This window comes from Oryx dammah, unplaced genomic scaffold (assembly GCF_014754425.2).
Source record: "Oryx dammah isolate SB20612 unplaced genomic scaffold, SCBI_Odam_1.1 HiC_scaffold_27, whole genome shotgun sequence".
Lineage (NCBI taxonomy): Eukaryota > Metazoa > Chordata > Mammalia > Artiodactyla > Bovidae > Oryx > Oryx dammah.
In genome coordinates this window covers 51,170,840-51,189,055 of record NW_024070211.1, presented here as the reverse complement: position 1 = coordinate 51,189,055, position 18,216 = coordinate 51,170,840, and the positions used below count along the sequence as shown (strand labels likewise).

The window sequence follows — 18,216 nt, the reverse complement described above, 5'->3', positions numbered from 1 at the left end:
CTTTCACAATGTATATTAAGTCATCACATCATACACTTTAATTTTATTTGTCAATAAAGCTAGGGGAGGCTTCCCTCGTAGCTCAGTTGGTAAAGAATTTGTCTGTAATGCAGGAGACCCAGGTTCGATCCCTGGGTTGGGAAGAGCCCCTGGAGAAGGAAATGGCAACCCACTCTAGTACTCTTGCCTGGAGAATCCCATGGACAGAGGAGCCTGGCAGACTACTGTTCATGGGGTGCAAGAGTCAGACACTACCTAGTGACTAAATCACCACCACCAAATGGGGAAAATGTTAATATTTTTCAATCATATGAAAAATGTTAATATTTTTCAAGCTAATGTTTTCCAGATTTGCAGGGGAAAATTACTATTATCCTTTAACTCTGCAGCCAGCTTACTCATCATTTCAAGAGAAAGGCAAAATTAGTAGAGACTTTTATAAAATGGAAGTTTTGGATTTACTCTCTACAGATTCTCACTGGAAGAGCTACTAAGGGATGGACTTCAGCAAAAAAGAACATGAACCTAGAGGTAAGAAGCAGGATGCAAAGACTATTTTCTAAAAAATTAGAAAACATGTTAGTAACTCTAAGTGTTAACTTTAGAAAAAAAAAAGAGTATGGGGAATTTAAGGACTTGGTAAAACTAAATTATAGAAATATTGGTAGAAATAAAATAAGCAATCATATGAAAAATGCAAGGAAAGTTCAGAGCTAAGCTAAAGCACTCCAAAGTCCTTTCATATTATTCAGGCAGAAAATGAATCAAATGCATTTTAAACTTAAGAAAATATAAATTACAATGGGTGTGTGTGCATGTGTGTGCTCAGTTGCTCAGTTGCGTCAGAGTCTTGTGACCCCATGGACTGTAGCCTGCCAGGCTCCTCTGTCCATGGGATTATTTCCCAGACAAGAATACTGGAGTGGGTTGCCGTAACCTCTTCCAGGGGATCTTCTGGAAACCAGGGATCAAACCTGCATCTCTTGCATTAGCAGGTGGATTCTTTACCAATGTACCACTTGGGAAGCCCCCTATAAATTATAATATATGGTTTCAAATGCTAGGATAACCACTAAAACAATAAAAATACATTTTATAGCTTTTAAGACAACAGGAATAAAGGAAGAAAATGAAAAATTCAATTCAATAAAATAATAAAAAAGATTAAATAAGGCAACATATAGTCAATAGAAAATACAAAATAAGCTGTTAGAATTAAGCCTACAGTCAGGGGCAGTGGCCTAGAGTGCCAGGCTGTGACGGCACAGGAACAGCCGAGAGGAGCTACCCTGTATCCGAGGCCAGGGGCAGAGGCCGGGAGGAGACACCCCGCGTCCGAGGTCAGGGGCGACGGCCGAGAGGAGCTACCCCGCGTCCGAGGTCAGTGGCGGCCAGGAGGAGACACCCTCTGTCCGAGGTCAGGGCGGTGGCCAGGAGGAGCTATCCCGCGTCCAAGGCAAGTGGCGACCGGGAGGAGACACCGCGCGTCCGAGCTCAGGGGCGGCCAGGAGAAGCCACCTCACGCCTGAGGCCAGGGGCGGTGACCCTGAGGAACCACCCCAAGCCCGAGGCCAGGGGCAGCGGCTGGGAGGAGCAACCCCAGGAGCTGTGCAGGCACAGGAGGGCCTAGAGGAGCTATCCCACATTGAAGGTCAGGAACGGTGGCTGTAAGGAGATACCCCTCGTTCAAGGTAAGGAACAGCGGCTGTGCTTTGCTGGAGCAGCCGGGAAGAGATACCCAACGCCCAAGGTAAGAGAAACCCAAGTAAGATGGTAAGTGTTGCAAGAGGGCATCAGAGGGCAGGCACACTGAAACCATACTCACAGAAAACTAGTCAATCTTAACACACTAGGACCACAGCCTTGTCTAACTCAAGGAAACCAAGCCATGCCTGCGGGGCAACCCAAGACGGGCAGGTCTAGAGAGGCCTGACAGAATGTGGTCCACAGGAGAAGGGAATGGCAAGCCACTTCAGTATTCTTGCCTTGAGAACCCCATGAACAGTAGGAAAAGGCAAAATGATAGGATACCAAAAGAGGAACTCCCCAGGTCATTAGGTGCCCAAAATGCTACTGGAGATCAGTGGAGAAATAACTCCAGAAAGAATGAAGAGATGGAGCCAAAGCAAAAACAATACCCATTTGTGGATGTGACTGGTGATAGAAGCAAGGTCAGATGCTGTAAAGAGCAATATTGCATAGGAACCTGGAATGTCAGGTCCATGAATCAAGGCAAATTGGAAGTGGTCAAACAAGAGATGGCAAGGGTGAACGTCGACATTCTAGGAATCAGCGAACTAAAATGGACTGGAATGGGTGAATTTAACTCAGATGACCGTTATATCTACTACTGCGGGCAGGAATCCCTCAGAAGAAATGGAGTAGCCATCATGGTCAACAAAAGAGTCCGAAATGCAGTACTTGGATGCAATCTCAAAAACGACAGAATGATCTCTGTTCGTCTCCAAGGCAAACCATTCAATATCACAGTTATCCAAGTCTATGCCCCAACCAGTAATGCTGAAGAAACTGAATTTGAATGGTTTTATGAAGACCTACAAGATCTTTTAGAACTAACAACCAAAAAAGATGTCCTTTTCATTCCAGGGGACTGGAATGCAAGAGTAGGAAGTCAAGCAACAGGCAGTAACAGGCAGATTTGGCCTTGGAGTGCGGAATGAAGCAGGGCAAAGACTAATAGAGTTTTGCCAAGAAAATGCACTGGTAATAGCAAACACCCTCTTCCAACAACACAAGAGAAGACTCTACACATGGACATCACCAGATGGTCAACAACGAAATCAGATTGATTATATTCTTTGCAGCCAAAGATGGAGAAGCTCTATACAGTCAACAAAAACAAGACCGGGAGCTGACTGTGGTTCAGATCATGAACTCCTTATTGCCAAATTCAGACTTAAATTGAAGAAAGTAGGGAAAACCGCTAGACCATTCAGGTATGACCTAAATCAAATCCCTTATGATTATACAGTGGAAGTGAGAAATAGATTTACGGGTCTAGATCTGATAGATAGAGTGCCTGATGAACTATGGAATGAGGTTCATGACACCGTACAGGAGACAGGGATCAAGACCATCCCCATGGTAAAGAAATGCAAAAAAGCAAAATGGCTGTCTGGGGAGGCCTTACAAATAGCTGTGAAAAGAAGAGAAGTGAAAAGCAAAGGAGAAAAGGAAAGATATAAGCATCTGAATGCAGAGTTCCAAAGAACAGCAAGAAGAGATAAGAAAGCCTTCTTCAGCAATCAATGCAAAGAAATAGAGGAAAACAACAGAATGGGAAAGACTAGAGATCTCTTCAAGAAAATTAGAGATACGAAGGGAACATTTCATGCAAAGATGGGCTCGATAAAGGACAGAAATGGTATGGACCTAACAGAAGCAGAAGATATTAAGAAGAGGCGGCAAGAATACACGGAAGAACTGTACAAAAAAGATCTTCACAACCCAGATAATGATGATGATGTGATCACTAATCTAGAGCCAGACATCTTGGAATGTGAAGTCAAGTGGGCCTTAGAAAGCATCACTATGAACAAAGATAGTGGAGGTGATGGAATTCCAGTTGAGCTATTTCAAATCCTGAAAGATGATGCTGTGAAAGTGCTGCACTCAATATGCCAGCAAGTTTGGAAAACTCAGCAGTGGCCACAGGACTGGAAAAGGTCAGTTTTCATTCCAATTCCAAAGAAAGGCAATGCCAAAGAATGCTCAAACTATCACACAATTGCACTCATCTCACATGCTAGTAAAGTAATGCTCAAAATTCTCCAAGCCAGGCTTCAGCAATATGTGAACCGTGAACTCCCTGATGTTCAAGCTGGTTTTAGAAAAGGCAGAGGAACCAGAGATCAAATTGCCAACATCCGCTGGATCATGGAAAAAGCAAGAGAGTTCCAGAAAAACATCTATTTCTGCTTTATTGACTATGCCAAAGCCTTTGACTGTGTGGATCACAATAAACTGTGGAAAATTCTGAAAGAGATGGGAATACCAGACCACCTAACCTGCCTCTTGAGAAATCTGTATGCAGGTCAGGAATCAATAGTTAGAACTGGACATGGAACAACAGACTGGTTCCAAATAGGAAAAGGAGTATGTCAAGGCTGTATATTGTCACCCTGCTTATTTAACTTATATGCAGAGTACATCATGAGAAACGCTGGACTGGAAGAAGCACAAGCTGGAATCAAGATTGCCAGAAGAAATCTCAATAACCTCAGATATGCAGATGACACCACCCTTATGGCAGAAAGTGAAGAGGAACTAAAAAGCCTCTTGATGAAAGTGAAAGAGGAGAGTGAAAAAGTTGGCTTAAAGCTCAACATTCAGAAAATGAAGATCATGGCATCTGGTCCCATCACTTCATGGGAAATGGATGGGGAAACAGTAGAAACAGTGTCAGACTTTATTTTTTTGGGCTCCAGAATTACTGCAGATGGTGATTGTAGCCATGAAATTGAAAGACACTTACTCCTTGGAAGAAAAGTTATGACCATCCTAGATAGTATATTCAAAAGCAGAGACATTACTTTGCCGACTAAGGTCCGTCTAGTCAAGGCTATGGTTTTTCCTGTGGTCATGTATGGATGTAAGAGTTGGACTGTGAAGAAGGCTGAGCACCGAAGAATTGATGCTTTTGAACTGTGGTGTTGGAGAAGACTCTTGAGGGTCCCTTGGACTGCAAGGAGATCCAACCAGTCCATTCTGAAGGAGATCAACCCTGGGATTTCTTTGGAAGGAATGATGCTAAAGCTGAAGCTCCAGTACTTTGGCCACCTCATGCAAAGAGTTGACCCATTGGAAAAGACTCTGATGCTGGGAGAGATTGGGGGCAGGAGGAGAAGGGGACAACCAAGGATGAGATGGCTGGATGGTATCACGGACTCGATGGACATGAGTCTGAGTGAACTCCAAGAGATGGTGATGGACAGGGAGGCCTGGCGTGCTGCGATTCATGGGGTCGCAAAGAGTCGGACATGACTCAGCGACTGAACTGAACTGAACTGAATATAAGAATACCAATAACTAATAATGGGGTTAAACATGCTACTGAAGTCCAGAAACTCAGACTGAACTGTAATTAGTCCACCTTACCTGCCTCCTGAGAAACCCATATGCAGGTCAAGAAGCAACAGTTAGAACCAGACATGGAACAACAGACCGGTTCCAAATTGGGAAAGGAGTACATCAAGGAAAGGAGTACATCAAGGCTGTGTATTGTCACCCTGCTTATTTAACTTATATGCTGAGTACATCATGTGAAACACCAGGCTGGATGAAACACAAGCTGGAATCAAGATTGCCAGGAGAAATATCAACAATCACAGATAAGCAGATGACACCACCCTAATGGCAGAAAGCAGAGAGGAACTAAAGAACCTCTTGATGAAGATGAAAGAGGAGAGTGAAAAAGCTGGCTTAAAACTCAACATTCAAAAAAGTAAGATCATGGCATCTGATCCCATCACTTCATAGCAAAGAGATGGAAAAAATTGGAAACAGTGACAGACTTTATTTTCTTGGGCTCCAAAATGATTGCAGAGGGTGACCAAAGTCATGAAATTAAAAGATGCTTGCTCCTTGGAAGAAAAGCTATGATAAACCTAGAAAGCGTATTAAAAAGCACAGACATCACTTTGCTGACAAAGGACTGTCTAAAAGCTATGGTTTTTCTGTAGTCATGTACAGATTTGACAGTTGCACCATAAAGAAGGCTGAGCACCAAAGAACAGATGCTTTTGAACTGTGGTGTTGGAAAAGACTCTTGAGTCCCTTGGACAGCAAGGAGATCAAACCAGCCAATCCTAAAGGAAATCAGTCCTGAATATTCATTGGAAAGACTGATGCTGAAGCTCCAATACTCTGGCCACCTGATGTGAAGAACTGACTCATTGCAAAAGACCTTGATGCTGGGAAAGACTGAGGGCAGAAGAAGGGGGCAACAGAGAATGAGATGGTTGGATGTCATTACTGACTCAATGGACATGAGTTTTATGGCTAAAAAGAGCTTTCTGTTTCTTAAAACTTGGCAGAAAAGATAATCTGAAAAATCTCCCCATACAATTCTATAAATACTGAATAATATGTCACAAAGTTCCTTTGAATGCATAGCCAAGTTCTCAAGGAAAAAGGAAATACTCAAGAGGAAAAAGAGGGAATGATAAGGCAGAGAACAGCCAAGCCCTGAGGTTATGGCTGCCCTTGTGGGGGAGAGCCTTGGACTTTAATGTTCATGTGGGTTAGGAGATGATTTTGACCAGGACACTGGGAAGTGAAAGAGTCGCTTCTCAGAATTTGTAACCAGATGCCTACCCACCCATGGCTTGAAATGTTGATTTTACCGTTTGTGTGATCTGAGAGAGCTTAACTGAAAAAAAGTGGTATAAGTGGGCCAAGATGGTAAAGTCCAGTGGTGTCTGGTAAGAGCCAACTCCTAGCCACTCCACAGAGGCTCCTGCCTGGGTTCTAACTGCACAGGGGCCCACAAAGCTGCCTTCTGTTTGTGGCACGTAGTGACCACTGCCCTCCCCTCAAGATGCCTATCCAGCCAGTAAGATGTCACATGGGGACAGTAAAACAGGGCTTTCCTGTGAGTGACTTAATGCAATGTGTCACTAAACTCTGTTCACAAATGGCAATGTGTGCACCTTGAGTCATACTGAAAGAAACGGGCTACTGAACAACTAGCACCAAGCAATGGGGGAAAAAAAAAAAACAGGGAGAGAGGAACTGGTAACTTGCATCTGCATTTACTCCATAAACAGATCTGCACTTTAGACTGGGCAAGCCCTGCCCTGACCATGCTGCTTATCACTTTACCCCAGTTCCTTCCTTCTATGCACAAAAAGATCTACAACTACAGGGAACTCACCACACCACCTGAATAAACAAGATGGGGAAAAAAACTGCCCTAAATCTTCCACCAATCACCATATCTAAAACCAGAAAGCCCATTCTCTCAACCAATATCAAGTACTAATATTGACACCTGATGGAAGATATTTTCAAATCTTGAGGTTCAGGGAAGTCATTCTGGCTTATACATGATTTGGCTTGAACTTCATGCTAACTCCAACAGCCTATCTTATGACCTATCAATCATGTGTTGTACATCTGTCTTAGCCATTAAAGAGAAGACTGAATTTCATTAAAGAGAAGACTGAATTTAAAAATCTAAATGGAGTAACTGTTTCAGGCATTTAAAACTGAGCCAGGTGGATGTGGTTTCAGACATATTTCCGCATAACTGAGGACCTGTATTTTCTGAACTGTTACCAACCTCAAGGATACCACCAGTTATGCTCAAAATAATATCTGCTAGCAGCTGTCAGCTACAATTCCTTGTAACTATGCAACTATTCTGTACCCCAACCAACCCTTACTGAACAAGCATCCTTCCTTTTTGCCAGTTCCAAATATAATTCTTGAGTTTTGCCTTTTTAAGCCTCCCCCACTTTGTAGTCTAGAGGACTACGAATTCAGATCCATACTGAACTTGCATCTCCCAGACTATAGTCCTAAATTTGGCTTGAGTAAAACTCTCTTCTATCCCTATACAGAATTTTACTGAGCATTCTCATCAGCATACCTTTTCGGCTCATGATATTTAAAAATGGGACGCCTTAATAGAGTTAAGCTCAATCTTTCATTAATTGTAACCTAACCTCATTCCAACAAGGCTTTCAGGAATCCTTAGAGATGCACAGAATTCTTATAATTTTAGATTAAAGAGTTTCCAAGGACTCTAATCAGGGTGACACACACTGGTTATCTCACAGAACTTACATGATGACATTCACAAGAGTGCTTCTGAAGTTCTCTCGTTCTTTATATGGAGATTTGCTCTTTCCTCTGGAAGTAGATGGTCCAGCACGACTATCATCAATCTGGTCAAGTAACCTGCCCTTTTTCCCAAAGCGTTCCTTGTATTCAGCTTGAATTAAGAAAGGGAAAAAAAAAAGGTGTAGATTAGTTATCTTTAAGGTAAGTTAAAATATTTAACTGGTTAAAATAAAACACTGAAGCATCATTTAATGAAAAAACTACATTCTTTAAGTTCTTAAGTAACCACAGTTCCTTTCTTGAAGTTAAACTAATCTCATTTGATGTCATCATAATAGAAACCTTTATTTCAAGAATACTCAATTAATTTTTATTTTGATAAATGCAAATAAACTTAAATTTTCAACTATTTTGCATAGAACCTTCTTAACATTAAAATTATTATAAACACAGAATATAAAATTATTTTAGCAAATTTAAAGAACTATGAGGAAAAGATGTTAACATTTACTGTAATCAATCTAATAAGTCAAAATAAAAATATTAGTGTGAATAATTTAGAAGTAATGTTTACAACCTATTACAATCCCCCTTAGAAAAAATATTAGTCTTTGACACAGAGGCAAATTCTGAAAACAGTTAATCAAAGTTTTATTATAAGCATTGCAATTCCTAAAATATCAGCTTTTATAGCATTTGCAACAGTCTGAAACAACTAAGACATGAAACGAGTATTTTCTGAGGAAACACTTTTGGGGTAAATTTTTCCACTTGATAGAAACATAATTATAACTTTCCAGTTTCATTGCTTTAACTACATGTTGTAATTTTTTTTTCCCTCCAGGAAATTTCCTTAAATCTAAGACAGAATATTAGAGTTCTTACCATACGACTGTTCATTTTTAACACTAAACTGCTCTGGAATATCTTCATCCTGCTTTACATTCAAATGGAACGATGGAGCCGCCTGCTGCCACTGGGGCTTTGTACTCACCTGAAATATGAAAATTTAGATAGCATCAACAAAACAAAATCAGAAAAAAGGCTTTTTTTCCCATAAATTCATAAGAATATATAAACACAACATTTTCTCAAACAAATTAGGACATCTTATACTTTTTGCAGCCAAAGTTGAAGAAGCTCTATACAATCAACAAAAACATGACTGGGAGCTGACTGTGGCTCAGATCATGAACTCCTTATTGCCAAATTCAGACTTAAATCGAAGAAAGTAGGTAAAACCACTAGACCATTCAGGCATGGCCTAAGTCAAATCCCTTATGATTATACAGTGGAAGTGACAAATAGATTCAGGGGATTAGATTTTTAGGAGTGCCTGAAGAACTATGGATGGAGGTTCACGACATTGTACAGGAGGCAGGGATCAAGGCCACCCCCAAGAAAAAGAAATGCAAAAAAGTCAAATGTTTGTCTGAGGAAGCCTTACAAATAGCTATGAAAAGAAGAGAAGTGAAGGCAAAGGAGAAAAGAAAAGATATAAGCATGTAAATGCAAAGTTCCAAAGAATAGCAAGGAGAGATAAGAAAGCCTTCTTCAGTCATCAATGCAAAGAAAGAGAGGGAAATAATAGAATGGGAAAGACTAGAGGTCTCTTCATGAAAATTAAGAGATATGAAGGGAACATTTCATGCAAATATGGGCACAATAAAGGACAGAAATGGTATGGGCCTAACAGAAGCAGAAGATATTAAGAAGAGGTGGCAAGCCTACACAAAAGAAGTATACCCCAAAAATCTTCATGACCCAGATAATAATGATGGTATGATCACTCATGTAGAGCCAGACATCCTAGAATGCAAAGTCTAGTGGACCTTAAGAAACATCACTACAAATAAAGCTGGTAGAGGTGATGGAATTCCAGTTGAGCTATTTCAAATCCTAAAAGATGATGCTGTGAAAGTGCTGCACTCAATATGCCAGCAAATTTGGAAAACTCAGCAGTGGCCACAGGACTGGAAAAGGTCAGTTTTCATTCCAATCCCAAAGGCAATACCAAAGAATATTCAAACTACCACACAATTGCACTCATCTCACATACTAGTAAAGTAATATTCAAAATTATCTAACCCAGGCTTCAACAGTACATGAACCATGAACTTCCAGATGTTCAAGCTGGTTTTAGAAAAGGCAGAGGAATCAGAGATCAAATTGCCAACATCCGTTGGATCATCAAAACAGCAAGAGAGCTCCAGAAAAACATCCACTTCTGTTTTATTGACTATGCCAAAGCCTTTGATTGTGTGGATCACAAAAAACTATGGAAAATTCTTTAAAGAGATGGACATACCAGACCACCTGACCTGCCTTCTGAGAAATCTGTATGCAGGTCAGGAAGCAACAGTTAGAACTAGACATAGAACAACAGACTGATTGCAAATTGGGAAAGAAGTATGTCAAGGCTGTATACTGTCACCCTGCTTATTTAACTTATATGCAGAGCACATCATGAGAAATGCTGGGCTGGATGAAGCACAAGCTGAAGTCAAGATTGCCCGGAGAAATATCAATAACCTCGGATATGTAGATGACACCACCCTTATAGCAGAAAGTAAAGAAGAACTAAAGAGCCTCTTGATGAAAGTGAAAGAGGAGAGTGAAAAGTTGGCTTAAAACTCAACATTCAGAAAACTAAGATCATGGCATCTGTTCCCATCACTTCATGGCAGATAGATGGGGGAAACAGTGTCAGACTTTATTTTGGGGGACTCCAAAATCACTGCAGATGGTGACTGTAGTCCTGAAATTAAAAGATGCTTCCTCCTGGGAAGAAAAGTTATGACCAACCTAGATAGCATATTAGAAAGGTGAGACATTACTTTGCCAACAAAGATCCATCTAGTCAAAGCTATGATTTTTCCAGTAGTCATGTATGGATATGAGAGTTGGACTATAAAGAAAGCTGAGCACCGAAGAATTGATGCTTTTGAACTGTGGTGTTGGAGAAGACTCTTGAGAGTCCCTTAGACTGCAAGGAGATCCAACCAGTCCAACCTAAAGGAAATCAGTCCTGAATATTCATTGGAAGGACTGATGCTGAAGCTGAAAATTCCAATACTTTGGCTACCTGGTGTGAATAACTGACTCTTTTGAAAAGACCCTGATGCTGGGAAAGATTGAAGGTGGGAGGAGAAGGGGATGACAGAGGATGAGACAGTTGACTGGCATCGCCGACTCAATGGACATGAGCTTGAGTAAATCCCAGGAGCTGGTGATAGACAGGGAGGCCTGGCATGTTGCAGTCCATGGGGTCGCAAAGGGTCAGACATGACTGAGGGACTGAATTGAACTGAAGGCATAAACACCCAACAGCAAATCATATTAAAGCCTGTGAATGGCATGGTATGTGACATTTGGAATACATTAGCAAGTGCTCTGCTGTTGGTTACATATGGGTGCCTATTACCTAACTTGGGTGTTCATTCCACAGAGTTTACTCAGCCCCAGACATTGGCAAGTGATTTTTCAGCCTTCCATCTTGCGACCCAATGCTAATGAGTTGCTCTACATTCCAGCTCCAGAGGATCTTCCTATTCTCATGACTTTAGCAGCTAGATTACCCTGGCAACTCACACGTTCATTCTATCATTTAAGGCAGGGGTCATAAATTCTTATACCTACACAATTCTGGCAAGTATCATAAAAGAGGGAGTAAAGCTAGTGATGATAGCTAATCGGCACCCAGCTTTAGTGCTAGGAAACGTTACAGGGCCTTGGGGACTGTGGCCTAGGAGAAAACCTCTGTCTTCAAAAATGCAACAGTTAACTAGCTCAAGTCAGCTACTACAATGCCAGAATACAGACCCACTGTTGCTGGAACCTATGGCTCTTCAAGAAACCCAGATGGGCAGCCTTTAAAGTAAAATGTACTTATTTTTAAGCATTGACAATTGAATCTGTGTCTTCCTTTCATATCCAGAATTTGATAGCCCATGTTTGCACTGGCTTTTAGTTTTATTCTTCCCAATCCTTTATTGCTACTTTTAAATAAACTGCTGCTGCTGCTAAGTCACTTCAGTTGTGTCCGACTCTGTGCGACCACATAGACGGCAACCCACCAGGCTCCCCCATCCCTGGGATTCTCCAGGCAAGAACACTGGAGTGGGTTGCCATTTTCTTCTCCAATGCATGAAAGTGAAAAGTGAAAGTGAAGTCGTTGCATACAAATCCTTTTTTCAAGCTCTTCTTTCACAGGAAAGCATGCTTTTCCATCCTTTCATCTGCCTTGCCAATCTTCTGCGGTGATGTTGCTCCATAAAGGATTTCAAGTGAGTGAGATGTTCACAAAGGTTCAGAATCAGGTCCCGAGCTCAAAGAGGATCAGAGCCCCCAGCACTGGGTTACCCTTGATTTCAACAAGGATCACCACCAGAAACAAAGGCCAGTAATGAAAATCACTCTATGTTTTAACTACTGCTGGAAAATTTTATCCAAGAACAAATTTTAATATTCAAATAAAAGTTTCTTAGTCGCTTGTCAGTGGACTTTTCAAAATCTTTTAAAAATATGATCTCTCAATAAGTTTATATTAAAAAATTAAAAAAAACTTGATTAGGTAGAAATTGAAAAAAAAGATATGATCCCCCCTAAAACACATGAAACTCAAAGAATGCTGAAAAATGCAAGATGTGGCCAAATAAGAACATAAAACCAGGTATAAATTAGCCAACAAAAGTATTTCAGACTAGTATATGCCAATGACAAGAAAGGATTAGTATTCAACTCAGCAACTGACTAGTAAGTCAGAAAATTTTAATTGAGTTTACATCTCTAAATCTGTATAGTAACAAGATGCAACAAACTGAAGGTAATTCTGTTTTAAAATTTATCAAATTTTAAACATGTGTCTATTCCATTTCAAGTCCTGTATTTTAAGCTAGAAAATTTAAGATAGATTTTGCAGAACCACAGAAAAGATACGTCTCAATTCTATGGAACTTTGCAGCATAATCTGGCATTATTAAAAAAAAATTCAGTTAAAATGTATATTTTGAAATGTTCATTTACTTTATCTAAGAATAGTAAGTCAAGTTTTATAAGTGAAAAATGCCCTCCATCTTAAGTTATCAGGAATCTTTCTGTATAAAGCAACACAAATTCAATTTTATAGTTTGTTCTCAGCTTTTAAAATATCTTTCAAAAAATAATCCTTTGGATGAAATTTGAGAGTATTATACTAAGTGAAATATGCCAGACATCAAAAGATAAATACTGTATGATTCCACTTACATGAGGTACCTAGAATAGGAAAAAACATAGAGACGGAAAAAATGCTGGTTGCTGTGCACTGAGGAGAGGGCAAAACAGAGGGCTAGTGTCTAATGGGTAGAGAGTTTCAGTTTGGCAATATAAAAAGAGTTCTGAAGATGGATGGTGGTGATGGCTGTACAACAATATGAATGTGCTTAATATTAATGAACTATAGATTTAAAACAGTTTAAATGATCAATTGTATGTTATGTATGTTTTATCACAATTTAAAAAAAAAACATCATTATTTGCACTGATCCTCCACTTAAGCTCAACTTCCAGGAGTTACAAGAGCACACTAAATGTCATTAAAGTCAATATAACTACTAAATGGAAAAATTTATTACAGTCAAGTATATCTTTCCCAGTACTTGTTAACTGAAAATGTTTGTTAACTGCCTCTTCCACAGAACAATGACAATTTATAGTCATAATGATAAATTTTTAAAAGATGGTAAATTTCAGTGTTGGAAGATGCATCTCAAAAATCATTAACCCTTCTTACTTTCAAACTCAGAAACTGAGGCTCAGAGATGTAAGTGACTCCTTTAGATGGCAGAGCCATTAGTGACAAGACGTAACCCCCAGCTTCACTCCCTAATTCCAACAGTGAAATATTTTCTGCTAGACCACCTTGGAAACAATTCTATCCAGATATTAAAATATTCAGTAGAGAATAGTAGGAAATTGTAGTTTACATTTATTAAGATAGTTTTTTTATGTGCACCTCAGAATTTCTCAATCAGAAAATAATCAAATTGAGCACAAAATTCAAAATCATAAGTTTAGTTACTTATTTACGAGTTTGAAAACTAATAAACATTTTTAAAAGAGCTAAAACCCAATGGGAGTGTACACGTAAATTACCGTAGCCAACTGTGGTAAAATTCTTCCTGGTATCTTAGGTTTTTCTTTGCTGGCTGATTTATCCTACATGCAAAAAAAAAAAAAAACAACAACAAAAAAGGTTTACTCTGTTAGAGCTAAAACTTATTCTCACAATCAAATTTTAGAGTAAAGCATTTAGTATCCAAAATATTCATTCAAAGGCATACTCTACTATTTTTTTTTTTATTCTATGTTTGTCTTGGAATATGGCAAGGCAAGAAAGGAAAGTGGTATCCAACAAAGCTATCAGAAAGCTTCAAAATGTGCAAAGCCTCTTGTTCATTACATCATCTCCTTGGAATTTATCTGAATCTAGTTAGTGTCCAGGGCTTACTCTGCTCCATCTCCCTTCTCTATCACTAAAATACCATTTTTGTCCTCTGATAACCAGAATGCTCCACTTACCTAAGCTGACAGTGTATTCAGGTTAACATATCCTCAAGTTACTGGAAGTAACATGTACTTTTTAGCAGCAACTTTCAGGAAGAAGTTCTGATACTTTGAGTAGAGTATGATTCCATAGTAGGAATTTCACTTAGGTAAGAGAAGGCACTATTGAGAATCATACTTCCATCTATAAAGCAGATAATATAAGTTGTGCTAATTCATGTTGATGTATGGCAGAAACCAATACAATATTGTGAAGCAATTATCCTTCAATTAAAAATAAATAAATGTAAAAATACATATATAAGCAATGCTCTTTGCTAATGGTCATTTTATTGCCTCTCAGCTACAAATCTACCCTTTTTGCCCTCCTTTGTGATTCTTGAACAGGACTCTAAACGTCTGTCTTTTGCCAACCAGAACTAATAAAGGGTATCAAAACAACCCTGTGAGAGGAGGGGACTCTCTTTCTGGTTCCAGGATTTTTCTCATTGTTTCCATGGTATGGCTGCCAGTTAGCATCCGTGCCTGTGGGCACCTTCCCAGCCTGTGGTGTGCGGCTGACCCAGTGGCAGACCCACTCCAGCAGGGTAGCAGGTTTTCATGGGCATCCCTAAGGGCAGCTTTCCAGAAAGTTTCCCTTACATCACAGAGGGAGATTTCCTTTCAAATTCTTCCACATGCAAGCACATGGTTTGCTTACCTCCCAGGCTAAGCCTACAAAATTTCAGCAAATGCCTTTGCCACACAGGTGGGCCACAGCCATCTCCTCTCCAAGAGATCTTAATGTAAGCTTTGGAGAAGGAATGTATCTTCCAAGTCTCTTCCCTGAGCCACTGTCCCATGGTCCCAAAAGGAAGGGCTTTATGTCTGCTATTTCTGTGTTTTCAGCGACACTATCCAAAACAGCATCCATTCGCCACCTGGAGCCACTGACCACTTGAAATATGACTCATATGAAGTGAGATGTGTTTAACAGTAAAATACACAGATTTTGAAGACACAGTACAAAGTACAAAAAAAATGTAAATTATCTTGTCAATCTTTATATTGATGAGAATATATTTTATATTGATCACACCATGTGCTATGTACTAAGAAGTTTACAAAAATTACCTCATTCAGTTCTTTTTACAGCTCTGTGAGGTAAGTAGTGCACCACTATTGTGAGTAATGTATACATGATTACTTTTTGAAAAAATAATTATTTTTCTGCATTGGGTATTTGTTGTATCATATGGGATCTTTCATCATGGTGCATGGATTCTCTCGTCATGGCACAGTGGCTTAGTTGCTCTGGGGAATATGGGGTCCTAGTTCCTGACCAGGGATCGAGCCCACATCCCCTGCATTGCAAGGCAGATTTTTAATGACTGGACCACCAGGGAAGTTTCCATGAGGACTTTTTCAATGAGGTAGTCTCTGCCTCCAGAAAGTACACAGTTCAGTTAGTATTAAAAATTACATGCTTTCATGCAGGATACAAGATGGTGTGGAACACAATATTCAAAGAAACTTCCAAAATGAGAAAAGATGGAAACTTAGCCTTAAGTCTCAACTGCATCTCCCAGAGTAGCAGCAACAAACTTACTAAAGACAGAGAGAGTAGCACAAATGATGACTTGGGAGGGGGATCATGGAAAAAGCAACAGAGTTCCAGAAAAACATCTATTTCTGCTTTATTGACTATGCCAAAGCCTTTGACTGTGCGGATCACAATAAACTGTGGAAAATTCTGAAAGAGATGGGAATACTAGACCACCTGACCTGCCTCTTGAGAAACCTATATGCAGACCAGGAAGCAACAATTAGAACTGGAGATGGAACAACAGACTGGTTCCAAATAGGAAAAGGAGTACATCAAGGCTGTATATTGTCACCCTGCTTATTTAACTTATATGCAGAGTACATCATGAGAAACACTGGGCTGGAAGAAGCACAAGCTGGAGTCAAGATTGCCAGGAGAAATATCAATAACCTCAGATATGCAGATGACACCACCCTTATGGCAGAAAGTGAAGAGGAACTAAAAAGCCTCTTGATGAAAGCGAAAGTGGAGAGTGAAAAAGTTGGCTTAAAGCTCAACTTTCTGAAAACTAAGATCATGGCATCTAGTCCCATCACTTCATGGGAAATAGATGGGGAAACAGTGGAAACAGTGTCAGACTTTATTTTCTTGGGCTCCAAAATCACTGCAGATGGTGACTGCAGCCATGAAATTAAAAGATGGTTACTCCTTGGAAGAAAAGTTATGACCAACCTAGACACCATATTGAAAAGCAGAGACATTACTTTGCCAACAAAGGTCCGTCTAGTCAAGGCTATGGTTTTTCCTGTGGTCATGTATGGATGTGAGAGTTGGACTGTGAAGAAGGCTGAGTGCCAAAGAATTGATGCTTTTGAACTGTGGTGTTGGAGAAGACTCTTGAGAGTCCCTTGGACTGCAAGGAGATCCAACCAGTCCATTCTGAAAGAAATCAACCCTGGGATTTCTTTGGAGGGAATGATGCTAAAGCTGAAACTCCAGTACTTTGGCCACCTCATGCGAAGAGTTGACTCATTGGAAAAGACTCTGATGCTGGGAGGGATTGGGGTCAGGAGGAGAAGGGGACGACAGAGGATGAGATGGCTAGATGGCATCACTGACTCTATGGACGTGAGTCTGAGTGAACTCAGACATTAGCATGAGTTCCAATGTATTCGCAAGGACACATGAGAAGAAGTAGATAAGAGAATTGCTGAGGCAGGAACTCCTTTTGAGGGGCAACAATGATTTATGGAGACAACAAATCTGGGTCAGTGGGAACTGAAAATGTCAAACCTCTGACCTAATGCTTTTGTAAAAGTATAAAAGGAATCTTAAGCTTGAAATAAATATGCAGTCCAAGAAAATTGAGAGCCTGCATCGTTTCTCACCAACACCGCTCATCTCTTCAGGTTGATTCCCTGGCTGCTGGAGCTGGACTCCGGCAGTGAAGGAGAGCTAACTGACTCTCATCTGACTTCACATGATCAAGGGGTAATCTCTGTTAGGTTAAGTCTCTGAGATTTGAGGGTCTGTCTGTTATTTCAGCTAGTATTAAGTACCCTAACAGAGCCACTAATGTGTCCCTCAATATCCCTGTTAAAATCAACACTTTCTTCAAGACCAATACTAAATTTAGATTAAAAAAAAAAAAACCCAATAGCAGATGAGCAATTTTTAAATATGTATAGCACTCTTTTGGTAATTCTCTTATTGATTAATTTCTGTCTGAAATATAATTTGTGTATGTATTTATCCTGCTCTCCTACCCTGTTAATCTGCTCCATCTCAGCCTACTAATAATTCAGTCTTACAGAGTTAGATAAACTGACCTTAAAATAATTGACTTTATCATAAGAAAAATTATAAATTGGTTAACCAAGGCTTTAAAAAGTAAAGAGAAAGGAATTAGGGCCAAGATGGCAGAGCAGGAAAACCCTGAGATCACCTCCCTCCATGGGCACACCAAAATCACAAATAGTTACAGAACTCTCTATGAGAATGACCTGAAGACTTATAGAAACATATTCTGCAACTAAAGATAAAAAGAAGAAACCACAATAAGACAGAATAAGGCATGTATGAGGGACAGAGATATTACATAGTCAGTTCAGCTCAGTTCAGTCGCTCAGTCATGTCCGACTCTTTGCAACCCCATGAATCACAGCACACCAGGCCTCCCTGTCCATCACCAACTCCCAGAGTTCACTCAAACTCATGTCCATCGAGTCAGTGATGCCATCCAGCCATCTCATCCTCTGTCGTCCCCTTCTCCTCCTGCCCTCAATCCCTCCCAGCATCAGGGTTTTTTCCATAGAGTCAACTCTTCGCATGAGGTGGCC

General features: G+C 40.1%; 1 protein-coding gene across 1 annotated transcript in view; it reads right to left on the bottom strand.

The window, feature by feature from the left end:
• The window catches only part of DNAH7 (dynein axonemal heavy chain 7), a 261,928-nt gene that overhangs the window by 224,907 nt on the left and 18,805 nt on the right, over window positions 1-18,216 (bottom strand). The window contains exons 3-5 of the mRNA XM_040228896.1: window positions 13,942-14,004; window positions 8,692-8,800; window positions 7,810-7,957 (exon numbers count right to left, since the gene is read on the bottom strand). Coding sequence (XP_040084830.1) covers window positions 7,810-7,957; window positions 8,692-8,800; window positions 13,942-14,004 — 320 coding nt within the window. The remainder of the gene's footprint in view (window positions 1-7,809; window positions 7,958-8,691; window positions 8,801-13,941; window positions 14,005-18,216) is intronic.